We start from the raw sequence: 18,834 nt of genomic DNA, 5'->3' as shown, positions 1-18,834 counted from the left end.
AACTAAAAGTTGAGACGTCTCAACCTCTGCTGCTGCCATTCTTTTTCTTTAATCTGTCTCTCACAAGTCCCCCAACATACTACATTTCTGCAGTGCCACTTGACTAAACTAAAGTTACTTGACAATTTCCTCTATAGGACCTCATGCAATACATTTACAGACCCCTTTCACTGAGGGTGAAATACAACACATATACATAGTGTTAACATCCCATTTCATCAAGTGTCTGTCTTTACAGTGGAAACTACCATTACAGCACTTGTACTTGCCTGATATTTAACCATCTATGAGCTAAGTCTTTTATTTGGTTTATAGTATTTTGCCATACAGATGGAGGGCTTGCTAGAAACGTCAGAGCAGTTGTGTGCTCAGGCTTGGTATGAGACCCTAATACTTTTTCAGTACCGACCAAATCACATTATTTTTCAGGTACTTGGTCTTTTTTGTTAAATGCTGGATTAGATAGTTCCTTTTACAAAGAACCTCAAGTCATTTTAAGTTTCTAAAATAAGTTGCTTGTGTTGAAACAACAGTAAACACTCATCCATTTAAGAAGTATGGCCTCTTTTTTAAATTAATCGGTTTTGAGAGACAAAGTTGTTTATATCCTGAAGCAGGTGTCGATAAAACTTTGGAATCTGTAGCAAAACTCAGGAATGACAGTGGCACTGTGGCATTGGTGTTGAAAAACTGCATCCAGCCCAAGCCTTAAAAATCTTTTTGACTTTTGTGACACTATGTTGCCCCCCAGAGGTTGGGAGCCAGCACATCTTTTTTCACTGATTTCCACATGAAATCACTCTTACTGTACCTTGAAGTTGAGGTCTCCAGCCAGTGAAGGGTCCCACTACTGACGCCCCCACCACAAACATTTCCTCCGTACAACAACCCTAACCCAGCCATCATGCTTGTATCACCAGGCTGGATGCCAAGCATGCCCTGAAACCACCGTGCGAGGGGAGGAAAAAAAAGTAGGACGGAATGATGAAAACATCAGCATGTTCGGGGGCCATTACAGCCCAGTGGGATAGGCCAGTTCAGCCCAAAGCTACAAGCCACCTTACCTGCAATCCCCAGTATTGTATGTACAACTGAGCAGGTGAACAGATACAATGGATGAAGATGGCAGAGTGACATGACTTTTCGAAAAAAGCTCAGAAGCAAGATGATCAAGCCAGTGAGTGAGTACGTAACCCAACCACTGATTTGTCATCCTCAGCACACTCATCAAGTCGCATCATTCATTAAAATGTTTGGCTGTTTTGACATTCTGATGCAAGGACGTGCATCTCCTCCCATCCCACACACACGCACGCACGTGCGCACGCACACACATACACACACACAAAGCAGTAGTGTCATCATGACATTGTATTCAGTGACAATGACTGAGAAACCTTAGAAATACATAAGATGCTACACAAGGCTAACTTGTCTCTTGTTGCAGACAGGAAGAGGCAGTGATGCTGTGAGATTGCATTGTAAAGGTGCGCCATCAGGGATTGGTTCAGAAATCAGAGGTTAAAGGTCAACATGAATTCAAACAGCTTAAAGGAAGATTCTACAACCATTGTCAGGGTGTGAGTCCTGACCATGAAGACTATGATACAAAAGATTTAGCACACGTTTTCCTTTAAGAGGGCTGTGTATGCCATTCATTAAACATGTGAATCATAGAGGGAACCACTGTATTTAAGGCCTGTGATGCCCTCAGCATGTAGAGAGGGCTTCTTCAATCCCTGACAGCACACAGCAGCAGACAAACAGCAGCTTTACACACAGAGGAAAGATGGAGAGATGAGGAAAGAAATAAAAACAGTGTAGACAGCAGTTCAGTCCAAAAACACAGGATGGTCTTTTGTCTGATTCATATCATTATAGATGTTCACAGTCGCTGGGTCAGAGTAAGAAAATCTTCCTAATGGGCTGGGTTGTAAATGGGCTTTTGTGATTATATTTGACATTTTAAAACTGATTTAAATTGGAAACAAAACATTAATCTGTTACAAAGATAAGTCAGTATTGTTTTATCAGATCTTTTGCAGATCTTATGTAGTTTTACAACCGTTAATAGTTTTGTGATAATGGTCTTTGTGGTGTTAAAACCTTATTTTAGAAGATCGGGATAGCAGGATTTGGAATATGGATTGTGCCTCATTCCTCATTGACAAAGTCAATTTAATAGCTTGAGCTCTGCTAACCTGCTTGAGCAGGTTGAACATTGGGATGTGGAACAGCTTCTTGCGGTGTACCATATGCAGGTCTTGTATATGTTAACATACTGCATGTCTTAATGTTCATGTAACAATAATTTACTGCTTATGTTAAATCCAACCATATAAGGCAAACTTATATCGTCTTTTATATGAATGCTGGAAGCCCTCTATCTACCCCAGCAAGGGTGTACAGTAATATCTAAACCCAATGGGGTTAAAACTAGCTCAGCAGCTCCCTCTGCTGCCCTCCAGTGTGAGCTGCATGGGGGTGGTAGAACTGCATGTTAGTGGACAATATAATGACGGTGGACTGTGCTGCTGCTTAGTGTTAGGATGAACAGATAAAGAGATAAATATGAAGGAGGGGGTGGGGAAAGGTGACAGGCAGACACACTGTGCTTCTCATTCCCCATTACCTAGACCTGTAGCATCAGTAAAGTTTTCTGCCGACACAAAAAGAAGGGGAGACAGGAGAGAGAGGAGAGGTGTGAAAAAAGACAGAGAGGGACAACAACAGCGGCTGAAAGGTCAGTTCAACACATTATCACTTCTAATCTAATCTCACCATACAATCTGTCCAGAGTGGCTAGATACCTCAGAAGTTTTCTAAATTTAGGTGAACCAACCGTTTAAAACAACCTGTAAGGTGTGCTTTTACCTGTGACAGTGTACCAACCAGCAGATTTCTGTCACTCAAATGTGTAAGAAAGTTGATAACATGAGAGGCCAGAAAGTCACTTGTGTATTCTGATCTTCAACTCATCGTCTGTGTGTGTGTGTGTGAGTGTGTGTGTGTGTGTGTGTGTGTGTGTGTGTGTGTGTGTGTGTGTGTGTGTGTGTGTGTGTGAGTGTGAGTGTGAGTGTGTGTGTGTGTGTGTGTGTGTGAAAAAAATAATCCACTGTTAAACAAGGAAGCAAGTTAATTGCTCAGGCAGTTCATCCCATTGTAAACCTTGGTTTCCGTGGAGAGTTTTAGTGTTTCAGATGCATTTTTACCTTGAACATGAAAAATATTTCTTTGGAGGCACTGGAGGTGAGATTTTTTGGCCAACCAATGGTCAAATGTAGAAACACTCACCTTCATTGGTGAAGTGTGGGGACTCCTGAGCAAAGACTTCCCCTGCTCCCACCTGGGTAAGCGCTGACAGGAAGAACTTGTAGCGGATAGATCGGTCGGGCAGGCGGAGGGTGAACTCTGTTTCATTAGGAAGGAAAGTCTCCAACTGGGGACGACCCAATCTGGTGCCATTGACTACGCACATACATTCATAGAAGAAAGGATGAGATAAAAAGACAGATGGTTGGTTTGTTATCAGATCATCGTATGGTGCAGCAGATTGCTGAGTTTCCTCCTCACAGTTATTCCTTTGGACTGACACATTTTTACTAAACACCCAGTTATTACCCAAACTTTCTCCAAAGTCCATTAGCAGCTTTGGAGCTACTTCCTGGTTCCTCTTTTATACTTCACACATCGCAACTGTGCATATATCAACTTGTGTTTGTACAACACAGTGGCTGATTACAATGGACATTGTGAGTGCATTCACCTCCACTGTCATTTCCAATCAAGTGGTTAAGATAACATAGTTGAACTGGTCTGGGTCAAACCTGTCTTATTGTGTGTCCATTCATGCTGCCCTGTTGTTTCTCTGTTGTAAAGATGTGTGGTCTAAAGACAGTATACTCAAATAAAAACAAAAACAAATAGTGGAAGCGCCAAGTAAATAAAATGCTTACTGTCTCAAGGTTTGACAGTTAATATACAGTATATGCGTGAATACTTATGGTTTGGCAAATCAGAACTGCTCACCTGTTTGGTATTTTAACTGGTATCCAACCAGAAGGCCGTTGGGCTCAAGAGGTTTGTCCCATTCGAGGTGGATGGTGTCAAAACCTCTACGGTTTATCCCGAAGAACTTTGGAGCATCTGGCACTGCAAACACACACACACACACACACACACACACACACACACACACACACACACACACACACACACACATACACACACAGGCACATACAATATCACACAAACAATAAGTAGACAGAAGAAACTGCAGAGGGGTCCAGGGCAGAGGAGAAGAGAATTGTATTTTGCCTGAGCTTGTTCGACCATGGCTGAAAGCTGGGGCATTATAATGCAGTACCACTTGATGGTCACTAGATGCTGGCACAAAACATTTTCTGGCTCCATAAAAATCTAGTCCAAGCAGACGTTAAAGAAGTACTCAGACTCCGATTTTGTACTTAAGAAAAAGTAACAATACTACAGTGTAGAAGTACCCTGTTAAAGTACAAAAATATTGGCATCAAAATATACTCACAGTAACAAATGTAAAAGTACTAATTATGCAGAATAGTATATTTCAGAAAAAATGTCTGTGTAAACTTTTACAGTAAAATTACTGATGCATTAATGTGTTCACTAAGCTGGTAAAGATTTAACTGCTTGATAAAATCTATCTGCTGGGTAGCTTGTGAATTTCCCTTTGGGTATTAATAGAAAATGTTCCTTATCTAATATCCCATAATATTTTATTTGTTGATTATATTTTGTATCTTTAAACTAAATCTTGAAAGGTACTAGAACTAAAGTTGTCAACATAAGAAGTAAAAAGTATTAGATTTGCCTCTGAATTTTAGCAGAGTATATGCATAAAGAACTCAAGTAAAGTGCAGGCATATGTACAAGTACCAAATGAATTAAAGTACAATACTCAGTGTACTTAGTTACCTTCCATCATTGTCCAATAGTGCCAAAATACCCTTCAAAATGCATTCAATGCTTTATCCCTACAAGAAATTATAGTCTCAAAAGAGCATTTTACATCTGCAGTGTGTCCAGATTTATAAATATCAGTTCATCTCAAATTGTGTAAGTGTTAAAGGGAAGGTGACTTGTTCACTTCATTGACAGGCTCTCAGTCTGTTACCTTGCATTAAATACCATTTGTTAATCCAATTACACTCCACTCCACAAAGATGGCAGCAAGCAGTACACCTGAATACTAGTCAATATGTTCTTGTAGAAACTCGTATGTCATTCATCGATACTTGTTGATAAGGTTTTCTGGTTGAGCATAGTAAAAAATGTGTGCCAGAATCCCACGTCACTGATGAAAATGCTACCTTTGGCTGAGAGCACTTTTATGAAGCTCCATGAGATGTCAGCCCTTCCTTAAATAATATTTGACCTGTGTCTGGGTGTATCCTCACCTCCCTCCTTGGTGGTGAATTCCACACTGTTGCTCGGTGGACTCTCAAAGCGGCTGTTGGCCACAACCATGAACATCTTGTATTTAGAGTAGGGCACCAGGTCGCTGAGGATCCCTGATGGCTCAGCCACAGTGCTGAAGAAACCTTTGGTCTTCTTCTCCTTACTGACCACCAGACCTGCAACCAGACTCGACTCACGCCAGTAGTACAGCTAGGAGGCAGAAGGGAAAGGTGGGTAAGACAGTGAGGAGATTAAACTAAAGAAACTTTCAGAAATATTTTTTAGATCAACTCAGCTGTCAGTTCCATTTTTGAAAATACAGCCAGACTCACTCTGTACTCCTTGAACTCTCCCTGGACTGAGTTCAGAGCCACAGGCTTCCAGTGGACATTCGCCTTGGTGCTGTCGACCTTTGAAACCCGCAGGTCAGTGGGAGCATCGGTGGGCTCTGAACGCACAAAAGGGACACAGTGTGTAAATAGTTGGAAAGGTTTGATTCTGTTTGAGCTGGAATAACAACAAATTCCCTTAGCAGCGTTCTCGTTACATGGCAGTAATTGTAATCTATTATTTATTTATGGCTTATTTGATAGGGAAGGATACAAGATTCATAGATAAACTGAAACAGCTGCTGATTCACTTGAGAGGATTTACGTTTTGTAAGCCTGAACAGCGTTGAAACAAAATATCTATCAGCCTTAGTCCACAGATCAGTGTTTCTTCTAAGTGCTGTATCGTAGGCAACTGGACTTGTTTCAGTTTGTTGAAGATGTTTCACCTCTCATCCAAGAGGCTTCTTCAGTTCTAACTAGCTGGAGGAGCTGCAGGCTTTTAAACTCTGTGTGGGAGTGTCCTTACAGAGTCGTTAAGGACACGTGTGAGCTCTGAGTTTCAGAGTCGTTAGGGTCACTTGTGGACTTGTTGACCCAACCAGCCTTCATGTGGGTCGTTAGGGCTGGGTGAGCCTAGGTGTGAGTAGTTTCTTATTCCTTAAAGTGCAGCTGGAGACCTGCGGGGTACCCTCCGGCAGCAATAATCCATATAATGAGCGTAAATGGTGCCCTAGACAGAGGGTCCATAAAACTACACAAAAACTTTGCAATCAAAGTGTCCTGAAGTGGCGACATCCAGAGTTTACTCGAAACGACCTCATTAAGTACATTTTTCGGGCATGCTCCCGCGTGCACACGAGTCTCCCTTGCACCCGCTTGCATTACTGAAGCCACGCCGGACAAAATCAACAGAACTCTTGATAGATACACACCGGTATTTACATCCAGCTGTGAGCGACCGAGCGACACACAAACACAAGAAGGATCTGCCTGCACTAGTGATTTGAAACTTTGAAACTCACAGCAGGGTTTCGCGAGTTCTGTTGATCTTGTCTGGATGTCGCCACTTCAGGACACTTGGATTGCAGCGGACGCGCAGTATGGAGGAATATTACAAAGTGTTTGTGTAGTTTTATGGACCTGTTATATGGATTTTTGCTGCAGGAGGGTACCCCGCGGGTCTCCAGCTGCAATTTGAGGAATAAGAAACTACACCGGACTTCTCATCAGCATGAGGGTGAGTCGATAATGACTGAATTTCGTTTTAGAGTGAACTATTCCTTTAAGCTGTGTGGGGAGAGAACTCAGTACAGCATTGTAGGTGGGTGATAAGTAATGTCTTAGACCACCTCCTCTGTTCAAAGTCAGTCATTCCAGTTTGACATAGATGGATTATTTTACTCCTCTTTCAAACCACCTGTCTTCTCTGGACAAGATGTTTACATTGTTGTCCTCAAAGGAATGATTTGTCTCCTTTAAGTTCTCTCCCCAGACGGCTTAACAACCAGTTAGTTAGAACTGAAGAAGCGGCTTGGATGAGAGGTAAAATGTCTTCAACAAATTGAAACAAGTCCAGTTGCCTATGATACAGCACTTAGAGTTACCATGACCTGGATGACTGAGAACCTTCATCAACAAAGATCAATGTTGGTATTTTATTTCACAAACTGATATCTCGTATGTATCTACTTACTGTCCTCTCCAGAGTACCCAATGACCACATTGGACTCAGGTCCTGCTCCAAACTCATTCCTGGCCTGGATTTTGATCTCATAAGGCACGTAGGTTTCTGTGTTGTGGATGACATGTTTGGACCCCACCGTGGTCACATTACTCCACTCCTCCCCTGAGTCCTTCCGTCTCGACCACACGTTGTAGTGCAGGTTTGGACCATTTCTCTCAAGATCAAGCAGAGGCTGGGAACAAAAAGCTCAATGTGAATACCCATTGACCAACAAGATGAATTGTCATTTTAGCCTGGAGGAACGTCTTTCATCATTAAAAAGGTCAAATCTTGTAAAAGGTTTTAGTTTGTTCTCGACCAGTAGTGGACGTTTTTTGTTTTGGTGTAGAGAGCAGTTTGTATTCATGCTTCTTTTTTGGGCCATTCCTGAAGTTTGTATCAGAGAAGTCATCCAGGAGGCTAAAAGCACCTTATGTAAGGTTTCCAAGACAAAAAGTCAACTCTTCTTTAAAGGCCAATTTTACACATTAAAGTGTGTTTACAGGTCTTGGGGTATACTACAGCACTGGCTAGTTGCATTATGGGTAATGTAGGTGCCAGGTTTTGAAAAGGGAAAATAAGGTGTGGACTAAAAAAGGCAATATCCCTGGTCCTGCTGCATCACTTGTTTAAAAACCAAAGCAATTTTCTTAAGTTCAAAATGTATTTAATTGAATCAATGTAATTATGAAATTTTAGAGAAAAAACATGAAAAATAAGTATACATACATGGCCTCAGTACAGTATTCCAACTACTTTCAGATTGTATTTTCTCTCTTTTACAGTAATGTTTAACAGTCCCTGAATTTTATTTACAAGATGTAATGTGTTCCCCTGTACATGTCTTACCTCCCAAGTGATCTCCATATTGTCCTTCTTGGAGCCCCATCCTCGAAGACCTCTGGGAATGGCATCTGGGGCTTGTTTTAACATCAAAATAAGATCTTAAGTCAAACACTGCAACACTCCAACAGACCCAGTGTCCAAATGTACAGAGCTATGACCTGAAGCTGTCTGTCTTGTGGCTTCTAGAATGTTCTCCAGCTTATTTTGAAAAACTGTACTGTTTTTCCAAAATCAAACATCTACCACCTCACAGGTCAGAGTTATCTTATCTGCTCACCAACATATTTTTAAATAATTTATTTTTGAAGCTAGTTAAGAGTCGGGGCACTGAATGAACAAAGTCACAGTTTTCATGTTAAGTAGGTTGAAACTATGTTAAACCGGCCGCAGAAAAGAAGATATAAAAACATAAGCTTAAAACCAAATACATCATTATAAGCCTTTCAACACACATATGTCTTCAGATGAGTGTGTGTGGTGTCCCTCACCAGCTCCGCTGGTCTTGTATCGTGGTGAGGGGCGGCTGGGCTGACTCTGGCCCACTGAGTTGATGGCAATTACCCTGAACTGGTAGTTGACAAAGGGGGCGAGCTGCAGGATGACTGAGTTGAGATCTCCAGGGTAAGTGGACAGGTCCTGCCACCTGCCTGGCTCCCAGCGGTCCTCCTCGAACTGGACCAGGAACTCTGCAGAGACACACAACTTGCATGAGAAAAGGCAGACCACTTCCTGTGAAAGCTGTGGAAATGAGACGGGTTCAGCAGGTTCTCTAAGTCAGTACTTGATCCTGTGATGAACCACCTGCAGTTGTGGCTTCATGTATTCTGGTATAAAGTAATTTCACCTCCTCATCTTCTCTTAATGACCCTAATGCATTAATTTTAAAAACCTTCCTATAAATACAGATTATAATGATCATTTCTGTGAGTAATAGGCCTCAAAATCATATTTCTCTGATAGACTGTGGCCTTATTACTGAAGAAATGAGGCACATTTTAATGAGTATTTCTATTTCAGCTACAGTACATTATCATTTTTTTCTTGAGCTTGGTGACCTGAAACAAACTCTACCACTTCACCTTTCTAGCTCTCCTTTACGCACACAATCTCCCTAAACGTTGCACTTACTGTAAATGCTGTGTTAGGAGATGAGGAGTGAGTGAAAGCGAGGCCTATTACACACAAATATAGCTCAGAGTATCCCTTCAACACAAGACATGATTCTGAAAAATGTGTGATATAATCCTTCAGAGATATCAAGGGGATGTGAGAGAATACAGTTATATTAGTGTGTGTACACTGACGTGTGATTGGGCTTCTGTGGTCATTTCCTGGGATCCAGGTGAGTCGAACGCTGCGGGCAGCTGGGTCTGATAGATCTAGATCCATGGGGGGGTCAGGACGGTCTGCAGATAAACAGGAAATAAACTCATTTTACACATGGCAAACACTTACTGCACTCTACAAGCAGACACATGCAAAAAGAGGCATGCTGCAAAACACGTCACTCATAGTGAACCTGAAGTCTCATTCATTCTCTGCATGCTACTAGATTTAGTTACACCTAACAGAGCCTCCAAATGAAACACAGCTGAGTTCAAAATCAACATTTTCACTTAAGAAATTATTAAAAAAAAAATTTTTAAAAGTAACATATAAACAACTTGGAATGAGTTGGATTTATGGACCGAACTGGACATTATGAACAATTGGGACAAACATTGTGAGATGAAATGATGGATTGTAATGCATGCATATCAAAATCCATTGTGCATTAAAAACAGGATTTTCTCTCAAACACATGGAGAAAAATATCATTTTGGGTACATGATGAAATAATATCCATTATAACAGTGTTTTAATCTAAATATTCTGATATAACAGGCACAACTTGAGAGAGAAGCAGAGAAAAAAAATAAAACAATAAGAGGACTAAATCAACAGGAAAGAAAAGAAAAAGGATTAAAGAAAGGTTTCCACCGTGTGTTACCTGGAGGCAAGGCACTAGAGACTGAGGGGTTGAGGGAGGCTTCCTCTGTGGGGCGGGGTCAGGGACCAGGAAGTGGGTATAAAGGTTAGAGTTTGCAGGTTAGTCTACCAGTCAATCAACAGCGAGGGAGCACCATGGTTAACATGTCATTTAGTACACACCGTGTTAATGTAAGTCAGTTTCAGCAACTCCAGTTTGAGACAATCATGTAATCATCATATTTACCATTGAGACTTCTGCACTGATGGTTAGATCTGAGACACTAATCTAAGCCAGTTTCTCATTCTCCAAGACAAAAAGTCAACTCTTCTTTAAAGGGTTTTTACACAATTAAAGTGTGTTCACAGGTCTTGGGGTATACTACAGCACTGGCTAGTTGCATTATGGGTAATGTAGGTGCCAGGTTTTGAAAAGGGAAAATAAGGCGTGGACTAAAAAAGGCAATATCCCTGGTCCTGCTGCATCACTTGTTTAAAAACTGTCCATAATGAGTCCAACAGTGTTACAGGAGTGCAATAGACTTAGGCTTTTTAAAACCTGGCGCCTACCTTACTCACAATACAATTAGGTCACTGAGTGACACCAGTGGATGAAGTTTTTCAGATTACATTCAGCTTCCTCTGGAGCCACCAAAGGCTTCATACATGTTTTTTCACATATGCAGTAGTACTCCCCAAGTACAAGTATACATTGGCTTTTCCTGTGACTTACTGCCATTGCAAAAGTCTCAAATGTCAAAGCAATGTTCACACAGGATGTTCAAACTGAGTCTACAGTAGAGCTCCACTACAGCACTTTCTACACAGACCTACAGTACTTACAGTAAGATGCATGCAAACTGTTGAATCTACGAGAGTCAGTAGAGTTAAAGCTAAGCTAGGTAAGTATTTTAGTAAACTGTAGCAACAATAACACATGCATGATTTCCATTTGGAGGCATAGAGCTGAAAAATAGGACAGTGTCAGGAACAAACTGAGGACAGCTACTGTAAATATCTAAGATGATCTAAATAAGAAAATATAAAGCATTAAGGTGTGTGCGTAGGTGTGTGTGTGCGTGTGTGTGTGCGTGTGTGTGTGTGTGTGTGTGTGTGTGTGTGTGTGTGTATCTGTGTATGTCAGAGAGGGAATGATATGCAACCTTGAAGTGCTGGCTGGTAACTTAACATAACATACGACTTCCTACTTTTCCTTCCTTATAATTCAAATGATACTTTAGTAGTTCATAGCACTATAGCAGAGTAACTTTTACTTCTATACATTAAACTGGCTGCAGTAGTTAGAAGTTTTCTCTCAATGAAAGGTTTTCCATGCAAAATACATAAGTGGAAACTGTTTGATGGATAATTTGCAGTTAAAACAAGATACTTTGACCTATGGGACTGACTGGGCTCAGAGAAATTCCTGTTCCAGCACTGATCTGTATGTGAGTGTACCTAACACAGTGAGGCGGGCTGAGGCTGAGTCCTGGTCTATCTCAGATTTAACAGTGCAGGTGTACGTTCCCTCATCGCCTTCATTCACATTAGGGATAGTCAGCGACTCCTCGTCTTTCCTCAGCCTAGGAGACAAACAGAGAGAAAGGAGCTGTTGGTATACATCTAATTCTCAAAGATAAGAACTGTAGAGTGCATGACAGACACTTTAAAAGTAGATTCTCTCTCAATGACTGACACCCTGCATTTTGATTACTTTTCTGTTACATAATGCATTAGGCTTTGCCATTCAAGTAATCCGTTACTTAGTTCCTGTTACTGTAAGAATTTACTTTAAGAATGTCACCATAGGTCCATGTTCTGTTTGACTCCACAATAAAAGAAAGTTGCAGATGAATCAGTATGCAGCCACCTGCAGATGTAAAAGAGCCTGCGTTTTCTTGTTCTAGCTGCTAAAACTGTTCGTCTTGGCTAAATTCACTGTCTGAGCCAAAAGGCTCTGCAGCTGCTACCTGTAAGGTAACATACCCTCTGTTCTGTACATGTGCTTCAAATAATTCAACCTTTTTTAAAAAGAAATTACATGTTGTACAAACTTGTTAGGTTGTATACGACCCGGTACTTTATTTTATGCTTTGTAATCAAACAAAAGATTAATAAAGAGCTGCAAAGCGGATATTGCATCTGTCATTCCTGTTGTTATTAGCCTGCAGGTTATAGTTATAGATTACGGTTCGTAGAATATGCTGGTCAATGTTGGTAGAGTCGACATTTAAAGGAAGACATGCATCCTCTGAACAATATAAGCAGCAACATGCGTCAGGAATTGCAAATGGGTTTTCATTTTTGGTAATGCATGAATACTCTTCTCAGTAGTAAACTCTGTAATGTAACACATTACTATTTAATGGCAGGAATCTTATGATGTAACTTTCCAAAGTAACACTACCCAACACTGCATATGTAGTATGTATACCTCACCATGTATTCTTCAAGAAAATATGTTTCTATTTTATGCTATAAAGTAATCTTACCTGCAGTTGACTGAAAATATATTAATATTTTGAACATGAAGTGAATTGTATTACACAAAACTAGCCGGCCATATAGTATAGCCTGCCATGTAACTATAGAGGGAAAGCAAAGATTCTAAAATTACATTTATTGATGCAATAGATGTTATAATCACCACGGTATGTGAGAATTAATTCCCAGCTGCAGAGGTATTTCTCTAGTCAATCTTTTTTTGGATGGGGGAACTATGACATGATTTTGATGGTTTAACAGATGCAGCCCTTGAGCATTAGAAACGTTTTAGTGTCAGCGTAGGTGCTGTTACCTCCATCCCAGTTGGAGAGGCTTGTCGTCCTTGGTCCAGGCCACAGTGATGGGCAGGCTGGGATCAGACTTCACCTTACAGTCAAAGCGAGCCGTGGAGCCCCTGATGGCTGACTGGCGCTCCGGGGCTCGGACTATACGAGTTCGCTCTAAGTTGGAGTGAGGTTGAAGAGGAACACATACACACACGCAAATACTAAATACAGTTGCACATTTAGATCCATCCAGGAAATCAAACCAAGTGAAAGGTGAAGCTGTGCCTGATGGCTGACATCATAGAGGCTGATGTAGCACAACCACACACACAAAACACTTCAATATGACAAAAACACAGCTTTGAAACTCTTTCTTTTTCTGTTGAAAAAAGCAAACAAAATCTGCTCCGAGGTGAGATTAACAACTAATTTGCATTAGAAACTCCTTTTCTAGAAAAAAGAATGGGACCAATGTCAAAGTTCTGAGCTTTCCAACCAACAGTTCACCCTGACCTGTTCTGTGCAGTATGGCAACACCTCATTTCCTGGACTGGGAAAATTGAGTTTATTATTATTATGTGGGAGGCAGGGATGAAAAAAATTGTTTAATTTAAATTAAAACATTTAAATGAAAAATTAAAAGTTATCTCACCGCCGTGGCAGATTGGTTAACCTGTTTCATTGTTTTTTTCCAGTTCAGTTCTACCCTGACTTTTAGGATGGATATGTTCACAGTGCATGCATTCTGAATACAAGTGTAACTCTTAGTAAACAGAAGATGAAGCAATGATATTAAAGGCACAAGAGCTTTGAATGTAATCCAGGAGTGCAGGCTGTTTGGCACAAGAAAAGGAAATCATTTCATATTTCATCTTTCACCAACTGCTCTGACATGCAGTCGGAATCTGCATCAAAAGTCGTAAACCCTGTGGAGCTGATTGTTGCACATGATGGTGTGGTATATGGTTACAGAATGATGTCATATCAACATCTCCTTGTGTAGATGCAAAATGTTAGCCTTAACTTTCAGGTTCATTGTGAGTCTGAATGATGAGTCATGAGTCAACAGGATGCGTCCCATGAGTGTGAGTACAGTGATGTAATGTCTGACCTTTGACCTCCAGGCGGACCTGGTTCTCGGCTGTGCCCAGGATGCTGTTGGCTACACAGGTGTAGGTGCCCTCATCCTCTGCTCGGGCCCGTTTGATCTCTAGGGTCCCGTTGATGTAAACACGGTACTGACCGCCATCCAGCCCACTGCCCTGTCCATTCTTAAACCTACACAGGTAGAGAACACATGGTCAGGGCTAAAAACTGAAAGTATGAACTTGTAAATTCAACAACACAGTATAGGTTTAGGAATTCAGTGACTTGAAAACATGAGATGCTCACCAGCGTAGCTCTGGCAGAGGGGAACCAAAGAAGGGACAGTCCAGGAAGGTGCGGTTGTTCTCAATGACTTTAATCAGCTGGTTTTTGGGGCCTAACATCCTTGGAGTCATATCTACAAAGAGACAGAGAATAGGTCCCACCTTTAACACTTCATCAATTACAAGGACTCTGCCTGTCATCGAGTAGATTTGGCAATAATTTCATGTGCCATAAAAACTAAAAAGTGTCACTAATAACATCAACGATGTCTCTGTTTTAGTAAGTGAGACAGTAAGACAGGACAGTGTGGCAGTGATTTATCATGAACAACGCCAGGAACCTGAAACTGGAGCAACTGAATCAAATTCAACCATTATTCATTTTATTAGTTATAACTCTGCTTTTCATACTGTGACATGTCAACATGTCTTCTGTGAAAAAGGCCTATAAGATTTGAGACAAACTGTATTAAATAAAAAATATATAAATGTCAAACTGATTGAACTAATTACAGTTTATATCAGTTTATGGACATTAAAGGGAAACATTTTCCCATTTTTTCAAAATGTATACATGGATAAAACATAATATGTAATTTTTTTTTAACAGTGCGATCCAAACCTGATCACACAAAATGTATTAAGTGACAAGAGAGTAGATTCATACAATAAGACAAGTGTGTGGATGAGAGGCAAAGCAAGCTGTATCAGCTTTCATTCATGATTTACAGAAACAATCTGATGTATTCATGCAACACAGCCCTCATATTCTTAGCTTCACAGAGATTTTAGGGCTACACAAACAGGTTCAAGGGTGAAATTAAAGCATGAAGAAGAAGGCCAAACAGTTCCAGTCAGTGTTAGTCAGCAATCTGTTTACAATTAGAAATCAACCTTCTGTCTCTGTTTCTCACCTAGAACACTGACAAAGGCATTGGCCAGCAGATAGCCGTGCTGGTTGGAGGCGTTACACTGGTAGACAGCGCTGCTTCCCATCTGCACAGAACGAAAGATGATGGTGTCACCCAGCACCTGTCTGCTCAGGTTGGGGGGAGAGCCTGGGGGTCAGTGATGAAAACACATTTTAATGAAAATTCAAAACTATTTTGCCCTAAATTTAGATGAAGATGAATAGTTTGAAAAAGTATCAGTTAAACATACTGTCCACAGGTTGTCCGTTGATCAGCCACTGGATAATTGGTTTAGGGTTGCCGTTGGCCCGACACACCAGACGCCCGTTCTCATCCGGGGCTAGCACCAGGTTTGTTGGTTTGTCCAGCCAATAAGGAGCCGCTGTAGAACACAGGGAGTCAGGTTAGCATGATGGACTCAAACACAAACACAAGTTCATATATTTGTACAAACACATGGCTATTGTAGCCTCCTCACCTTTAACCTGAACAAAGATGGAGTGACGAATGCTGCCTAATTGATTATTGGCCATGCATACATACTCCCCAGCATCCTCCTCTGACACATTGATAATCTTCAGGGTCTTGTTGAAGTTCTCAAACTTCACTTTCCGTCCTGGCAGGTCCCCGCCCTTCTTAAACCACTTGATGGTGGGTGTTGGACTGTTGGGGAAGGACAGAGAGAGGAGAGGCATGAGAGTGCATGAGTTTGATGTAAATGACTCAATAGCTTATTGGTGTTACTGTCATTTGATGCATTTAGTTCCATCAGCAGGAAAACTGCAGGTTCAAGTTCACAGCTTCACTGTGCAGAAATCAAATCGACATTGGCAGATTTAGCCACTATTCATTTCTCTCAATAATTAATTAACTGAATGCGGTTGGTGTGTGCAATCATTTTTAAATCACAGTTGTGTAAATGACACAGCCATCACATCAGTATCCATTACTGACCTGTACCTTGTGTGTGTGTGTCTATGTGTGTTTGTGTGTGTGAACTAACAGTCCAGCAGCGATACACTCCAGCAGCAGTTGCTCGTCTCGTAGCACCATTTTGGAACTCTCGCTCCCTGAAGGTGAAAGGAAGGTCGGTGTGGACTCTGCTACTTTACGGCCTGCAGACAAGGAACAAGGAGGAGTTAATACAATTACACACACAAGCACAGACACAGACACACACACACACACACACACACACACACAAACAACACTACAGTTTTTCTTTGTACCATGACTCACTTCCTACAAGGAGCCAAACATCCTCTTTGTAGGCATGGCCACATAAATCTAATACCATTATTCTGATCATTTCCTTGTGGCTGTGTTCCATCTCTGCCAGGCTTTGGCTCTCTCTGCAATCTGTTGTGAGGCCAAAGCAGCCTGTAAACGGGTTTAACACCCTCTGGCTTCTCTCACAGGAAGACATTAAGAGATGCAGAAACAACAACAGGGTCATTGATCTCACTTTATGCTTGCCAGGGGAACAGAGATGGAAAAGATTGGCATCAAAGATAAAATAAAGCAGCTGATAAAACTTTCCCAGTTTTTCTGCTGTAATGAGATTAGTTTAACATCAAACTGAAGTATAGGTAAGGTCATGTAATTGATGCCATTAGTTTTTAACCTCATGTTAAAGCTTCCCGTAGGGCTTGGCTAAAGCAATAAGCTGTTTTAGAATTGTAACTGGCTGCCTTGCCAAACCAGAGCCTTTAGAACAGAACCATGGTGTTGTTTGGAGTTGGCTTCTAGGTTGTAAGGTCTTTTATAATCAACACATGTAGTAAAATGACTGCAAAGGAGAAGGCATGATAAAGATCTATTGTAAACACATGATGAATACACTTTCATACAATAATTCAAAGTTAGTCAGTTAATTGGAACAATCTTTTGAGCACAAGCTGTGAATAAAACATTTGAGCATAAATGAATCAAACAGCCAGTTCAGCTGCACAGTCTGCGATGTGAGCAAACTGCCAAGTGCTGTCTTTGTTTGCATACTACAAGAGCCAAACCTATGTGGCATTTTGATCAGTAAAGAGGCCAACACATTTTCTTACATTCACAGTAACTAACCTCATTCACAGTAACTAATCTCATTCACAGTAACTAATCAAATAAAATGTTATGTTTTGATGTGATTTTTGCGCCATAGAAGAGACACCTTTATAAACAGATACAGTATAGTAGTTTATTTTGACTGCTTTAATCTTTTCATTTTCAAATAACAATTCAACTGCTTTTCTCATTTCAGCTGCTTTACGCTCTGACTCTTAACCTATTCTACTGTTTTAAGTGTTTATATACAAACTGATAATTCAGATGAAGACATTTCAGCAACAATCAGCTCTTCCACTTAACACACAGTTCAAGCCCCTTCAGTGTTTCAAATGAACTGACTCTTCATCTGCTGTATCAGATTTCAGTTTTTTTTACGATTCAATTTTACAATTTTCAATGTAAGCAAGTCCACTTAAAATGTCTTTAGTGAAAGAGTTTAGAGTTCTTCTAAGGGTTGAGGGTTAACATTCTGCTTAGCACTCCAAAAAGCATTGTGCTGACCTTGTACTAAATCCAAATGTATGCATTGCAACTGATAATTGTTTGCAACTACACCACTGACTGAAAAACATTACTGACTTTGATTATTACTTAGAGTTCTACACTGCATACTGCACAGTCTGATCCAATCCCAAGACAAATGCACTTAACACACTGAACATAAAATCCAGTCAGCAGAGAGCGACAGCCAGTTGAGAAGTGTGTGGGATTAAATTAGCATTAGCCTCCTTTGTGATGCAGATCTGTATGGGATTAAAGCATCTGTTAGAGGTTAGCTTCTCCAGTGGCTAGTAAACAGACAGCATTGGGTGAGGAGAATGTGATCTTAGTGACACTAGGAATAAAAGAAGAATGACTAGAGGAGGAAACATACAGAAATTCGAGGCATCAAGGGTTAGCAGTAACAAATGTCAGAGTGCTTATAGAGAAAATCACTAGAGAAGGAGCTATGCAGTGAGCACCCTGGAAGCATGGCCAACATAGCAAACACCCTGCTGATGATGCAGGCTGCAGCTTTAAACCCCTCCCACAAAGGAATAAAGACTAAATTGTAGTTTTTACTCCTGTGTGTTTATAAGAGATTAGTGATTAAGCAGAGTTCAGAGTGTGTGTCTGAGTGGTCGCGTGTGATCACTCCCCCACACTGACACAGAAATGTGTTTCAGAGCAGAAGTAGGAGGCGGCTAACCTTCTTTCCACTCATATATGACTGTTAATGACCGCAACATGAATGCAGACTGAATATTCATCATGTGACCTAATCCTCCTACGTGCTGGAGCCTCAGCAGTGTCTTTAGTCCCACTGGGGCTCAGAGCCGCCGGTCTGGTCTGTTGCAAGGAGCATCTTCTCCCTCAGGGACACAGCCCGTCTACCCCCGGGCTCCAATGTCCTCCCAGCTCAGCAAATGGCACATATGC

The 18,834-nt window shown here is 41.0% G+C and overlaps 1 protein-coding gene across 16 annotated transcripts in view; it reads right to left on the bottom strand.

Moving 5' to 3' along the window:
* nfasca (neurofascin homolog (chicken) a) overlaps positions 1-18,834 on the bottom strand; it is a 156,428-nt gene that overhangs the window by 28,190 nt on the left and 109,404 nt on the right. For 12 of the 16 annotated variants that reach the window (XR_014622330.1, XR_014622331.1, XR_014622332.1 and 9 more), the window contains 18 exons: positions 16,361-16,472; positions 15,836-16,020; positions 15,608-15,739; positions 15,361-15,504; positions 14,469-14,580; positions 14,188-14,354; positions 13,103-13,250; positions 11,764-11,888; positions 10,328-10,372; positions 9,642-9,743; positions 8,826-9,023; positions 8,341-8,411; positions 7,462-7,684; positions 5,769-5,884; positions 5,436-5,646; positions 4,030-4,152; positions 3,295-3,468; positions 2,633-2,659 (listed from right to left, as the gene is read on the bottom strand). Coding sequence is in view for 13 of the 16 variants with exons in the window: in XM_084349423.1 (XP_084205549.1) it covers positions 2,633-2,659; positions 3,295-3,468; positions 4,030-4,152; positions 5,436-5,646; positions 5,769-5,884; positions 7,462-7,684; positions 8,341-8,411; positions 8,826-9,023; positions 9,642-9,743; positions 10,328-10,372; positions 11,764-11,888; positions 13,103-13,250; positions 14,188-14,354; positions 14,469-14,580; positions 15,361-15,504; positions 15,608-15,739; positions 15,836-16,020; positions 16,361-16,472 (2,415 nt within the window). In the remaining 3 variants the exon portion in view is untranslated. The remainder of the gene's footprint in view (positions 1-2,632; positions 2,660-3,294; positions 3,469-4,029; positions 4,153-5,435; positions 5,647-5,768; positions 5,885-7,461; positions 7,685-8,340; positions 8,412-8,825; positions 9,024-9,641; positions 9,744-10,327; positions 10,373-11,763; positions 11,889-13,102; positions 13,251-14,187; positions 14,355-14,468; positions 14,581-15,360; positions 15,505-15,607; positions 15,740-15,835; positions 16,021-16,360; positions 16,473-18,834) is intronic. The other 4 variants (XM_084349426.1, XM_084349420.1, XM_084349421.1 and 1 more) reach the window with 2 other exon arrangements.

This window comes from Pagrus pagrus (assembly GCF_965226575.1).
Source record: "Pagrus pagrus genome assembly, chromosome: 3".
In the NCBI taxonomy this organism is placed as follows: domain Eukaryota; kingdom Metazoa; phylum Chordata; class Actinopteri; order Spariformes; family Sparidae; genus Pagrus; species Pagrus pagrus.
The sequence above is the reverse complement of the archived record's forward strand: the minus strand, read 5'-3'. Positions and strand labels throughout refer to the sequence as shown.